This window comes from Gavialis gangeticus, unplaced genomic scaffold (genome assembly GCF_001723915.1).
Source record: "Gavialis gangeticus isolate Ggan-Ray unplaced genomic scaffold, GavGan_comp1, whole genome shotgun sequence".
Taxonomy (NCBI): Eukaryota; Metazoa; Chordata; order Crocodylia; family Gavialidae; genus Gavialis; species Gavialis gangeticus.
The window spans coordinates 31955-36412 of record NW_017728994.1 but is presented as its reverse complement, the minus strand read 5'-3'; the positions used below and the strand labels follow the sequence as shown (position 1 = coordinate 36412).

At 45.5% G+C, this 4458-nt stretch overlaps 1 protein-coding gene across 1 annotated transcript in view; it reads left to right on the top strand.

The window, feature by feature from the left end:
• Positions 1-413: 413 nt before the first annotated feature.
• LOC109287126 (phytanoyl-CoA hydroxylase-interacting protein-like) overlaps positions 414-4458 on the top strand; it is a 32149-nt gene continuing 28104 nt past the window's right edge. Inside the window, exon 1 of the mRNA XM_019502091.1 lies at positions 414-646. Coding sequence (XP_019357636.1) covers positions 532-646 — 115 coding nt within the window. The 5' untranslated portion in view covers positions 414-531. The remainder of the gene's footprint in view (positions 647-4458) is intronic.

The following is a 4458-nucleotide window of genomic DNA, read 5'->3' as shown; positions in this document are numbered from 1 at the left end:
TTTGGCCCCAGCTCTGTGTGTGCCTGACCAGGCCTCTGCACCCCTGGTGCAGGCCCCTGGCCTCCTCCTCCTGGGCCCAATGCCTTGTGTGCCTGACGGGCCTCTCCCGGGCGTGCTCCCATGGCTCCATGGGCCGGGTAGAGGCCGAGCCCCTGGCCCGTGGCCTTGTGGGGGGGGTCGGCGGCCGGCAGGGCCCAGCCTGGGCGGGGGCCGCGGGGCTCTGAGGGCGCCACGAAGTCTCAGGCGAGCGCTGCGGAGCCAGGCGCTGCCCTTCCCCGGGCCATGATAAATGTGGGGCGTTGGGCCTCCGGCCCGGCCCCGCGTGCAGCGGCCATTTTCAGAGAGCGCTGCGACGGCCCCTTTAAGCGCGGAGCCGGGTGTGCGAAGCGCGTCTCGGCGGCCCCCTCCCCGCCCCACTGCAGTGACAGCCCCGCCGCCGCCCTTCGCTAGCGCCGCCTCAGCGCCAGAGCTGGGAAAGCACTGCCGCGCGCGGCTCTGCACTACCGCCGTCGCCCCACGGGCAGGGACACCATGGACACAATGGAGATGCCGCGCCGGGAGCAGAGCGCGAGCAGCCCTGCCAGCCCGTGCGAGGACGTGATCAAGAACCTGAGTCTCGAGGCGATCCAGCTCTGCGAGAGGGACGGTGAGAGCAGCCCGCCTTTGTGTGTATTCCCCCGCCCCGCCGGGAACAAAAGCCGGGCAGGGGGCGCCGGGCGGAGGCACTGAGGCTCGTCCTCATCCCGAGGGGAGCCAGGGGCGGGCGAGGGATGCGGAGCCCAGCGCCAGGCTCTCGGCGCCGCGGGCTGGGCACGGCCGGGGCCTCTCCCTGATTTGTGAGGCCTCGGGTGCAGCGTGGAAACTTGTTGCCTGTCATCAGGCTCTTTCAATCATCGTCATTATTATTACTGCATATTATAGTATAACGTTAGATTATTAGTAATAATGTCATATAATCCATATAAGAAACATCATCATCCTCAGGGAGTCGAGGGACCCTCAGCCCTGCTCCCAAAGAGGGCGGGGGGAAGAGGCGTTGACATATCTTCAGCACCGTGGACAGATACAAGGTCCCTCATCCTGGGCAGTGGCTCAAGCCTGGCTGATGGGCCCAATGGCCCAAGCTGTGTCCCAACCTTTGTTCTGTGCCCAGAGTCCCAAGCCAAAAGCTCAGCAGAACTGGGGAGGGACCAGGGGACAGGAGATGGGCAAGCTGGGAAGGAGCAAACAACCTCCTTTACCATGTCTGTAGTGATGGCAGATCCAGATTGGCAGAAGGGCCCTGGATAGGTGTCATGTGAATGAAGTTTTGTTTCACAGTGCAGATGCCGTACTGAGCCCTAGCTGATTTGCAACAACCAAAGAACTCTGAGGCTGTAATAAGGGGCCAAAAAGAAACCACTGACCATATTAGCCACACACACTGAAGATTAAGCATCATAGTTTCATAGTTTCATACTTTCTAGGGTCGGAAGGGACCTGAGCAGATCATCTAGTCCGACCCCCTGCCATGGCAGGAAGAGCACTGGGGTCAAACGACCCCAGTAAGGTGGTCATCCAACCTCCTCTTAAAAACCCCCAGGGTGGGAGCCTGCACCACCTCACTTGGAAGCTGGTTCCAGACCCTAGCCGCCCTGACTGTGAAGTAGCGCCTCCTGATGTCCAACTTAAACCTTCCCTCCGCCAGCTTGTGACCATTGTTCCTGGTCACTCCTTGCGGCGGTCGGGGGAACAGGGACTCCCCTAGCACCTGCTGATCCCCCCTAACCAGTTTATAACAGGCCACAAGATCCCCCCTCAGCCTTCTCTTCGCATCGGAAGTGAGGTTAATATTATTTGCAGTGTGGCTTCAGGGAGACGCATGGCATTAATATAATAAGAGATAAACTTCTGTGTGGACAAAAAAATAGCTGAGAAAATTATCTTGCAGCTGCTAATAGATTTGTGATGTCACCCAAATTATTTTTGCCTTCCTCTTTGCCATTAAGTAGTATAAACAGCTTGAACATTTTATGGTGTTCTGCAATTTGAGTGAGGAAGGAAAAGCTCAATTGAATGTAGTTTGCATTGTGAATTCAATGAGCAACTTGAATGTTAATTGCTTGAATTCATTTTTTCTATAGTGGATTTTTTGTAGGAGGATCCATATTGCAGGTATCACTGCTTGATGGAAATGGTGATTCTGGGGGGGAGGGGCGTTAGTATTCTACTATGGACATGTCATTATGAAATATTCCAGTACTTTTGAGCTAACCATCCCATGACTGAGGTTTCATAAACTCTTGTTTTTTAGTATTAAAGGGACTGTCAAGATATTTTTAAATAGTTCTTTCTGTTGTTACATTTACTAACGACAACAAACATGTATTTTTAACCACAGATTTATATTTGGTTAGAATTAAATTTATATATGAAGTGAATCACAAGTAGAAATAGAGCTTGTGTTGTAGGTTGATATCACAATTTACTATTGTAGCTAACATTAACTTCAATTACATCTTCTCCTAGATCTGAAAGAATATATTGCTGTTGTTTTGGCAAAATACCCCATTTATGTGTGATTACTTTTATTGATACTACAGTGAATAGGAAATTGATAAATTATGTAACCTTTATTAACTAAGTCTAGTATGTTAATTGTGGCAGACTCCTAATTGATTCAGCATACTGTATTTAAGCAGTGCTTGGTTTTTATGAAATAGTCTCATAGAGACCAGCAGATTCAAAGAGTTTCTTCTAGGTTGTTTTAAAGTCAAAATATTCCCAATTTAAACTCACATAATCAGAAAACAATTTTTCTATTCTCTAGATTCTGCTGTACAAATGAATCTTGATGCATATTAAGGCACTATATAATTTGGGGTCATTGCTTCATGCACAGAGGTCTACATTTTTAAAAAGATGCATCTCCCTTGCACATATAAATATACAATTGCATACCTAATTGGGCACAGAATTGAACTTGAGCATACTTTAATGCTTCCTACAGATGGCACTTAAGTACCAAAAATACATGCTAAAATGAACAAAAAAAGTAAACAAGCCTGGAAGCATTTAGCTCTCTAGATAAGAGTGCAAATTATATTTTCAGTGTATTTAGGGACTTAATTGATTGCCTATATTTAGCCAACGGCTTTACGTGCATAAATATTTATGATTTATTTTAAAACACTGTATTTTTAATGCTTCTCCTTAGCATGAAAACAAGGCTTCCATGGCGCTGTGTCTTAAACTTAAAACAGTCACCGTGAGACTTTACATTTGATTTGGGATCTTTTAAAACGTGTTCTTTTATTTAAGCTGCATAAAGCTAAGATGGCATGTGATAATCATGAAATTAAGTAGAAAACCATTAAAAAGGCATATGTGAGTAAATAAAAGTTTTATTATTGTTATTTTTAGTTTCAATCTATTTAATTTTGAAAAAAATGTATTTATAAAAATGTTGCAGTAGTTTGAACATAAAACATAACATACTCCTGATTTCAGCATTACCTTTGGATACACAAGAGCCAGAGTAAAGCAGTTATTAAAAATAATGTTTATTGTGGGTTGTTTTGTTTCCTTTTTTCTATATAGCTCACTTATGCCATCAGTGCTCTATTTGCAAAAGCAGCCAGGAGAAGGAAGTTGCCCAATTAAAATTCAGAGGAGAGAAGAGCTGAGGGAAGTGTAGAGTGGAACAAGAAACTGTAGAAGTCAAAACTGGGAGTTGGGGGAGGGACTGGGAACCCATAGGTATGGGGAGGAAGACATTACAAGGGTCAGAGGAATTACTGGCAGTAGCTGGGCAAGGAGACTAACTGAGAACAAGTGGGCCAGAGGAAAGGAGGTGGAGAGGGGAGGAGTTACACATACAAGCTATGTTAAAATAACTTTATTAAGGTGGCAAAGTTAAGCAGACAGTAGTTAGAAAATGCCAGAATTAAGGTTTCCTGGATGATCAGAATTGCTAGGTCAAGAATATTTTTTAGGAAGACTTGTGCATTTGTTGGAGAAATTGTGATGTGAAGTGTGTAATGAATAAAGGCAGTGGGTTGGAGGAGACTGCAGGAAGAGAAAGCATGATTAAGATAGCTGAATGCTGCCATGGAAAATTGGAGGTTATCATTGTTTCTGCCACAAGAAAACATATACTACTGGGCAAGATATTTAAAGCATGGTTTTCATTTGTGGTCACTAATTGTAAGTTAATTTTCTGGGAACCTGACTTGATACTTTGGGATCTTATCTTCAGAAGAGATGAGCACTCAGAGCTGCAATTTATATTATGCTTTGGACTTGTAAACTCCTATATAGAACTTTGAAAAGTATTGTACATAGTATAAGTGCTTTGAAAGCTAAACATCCAAAATTTAGTGCACATTGTTGACAGTACTTTCATATTTTCATAGTTTCTAGGGTCGGAAGGGACCTGAGTAGATCATCGAGTCCAACCCCATGCCATGGCAGGAAAGA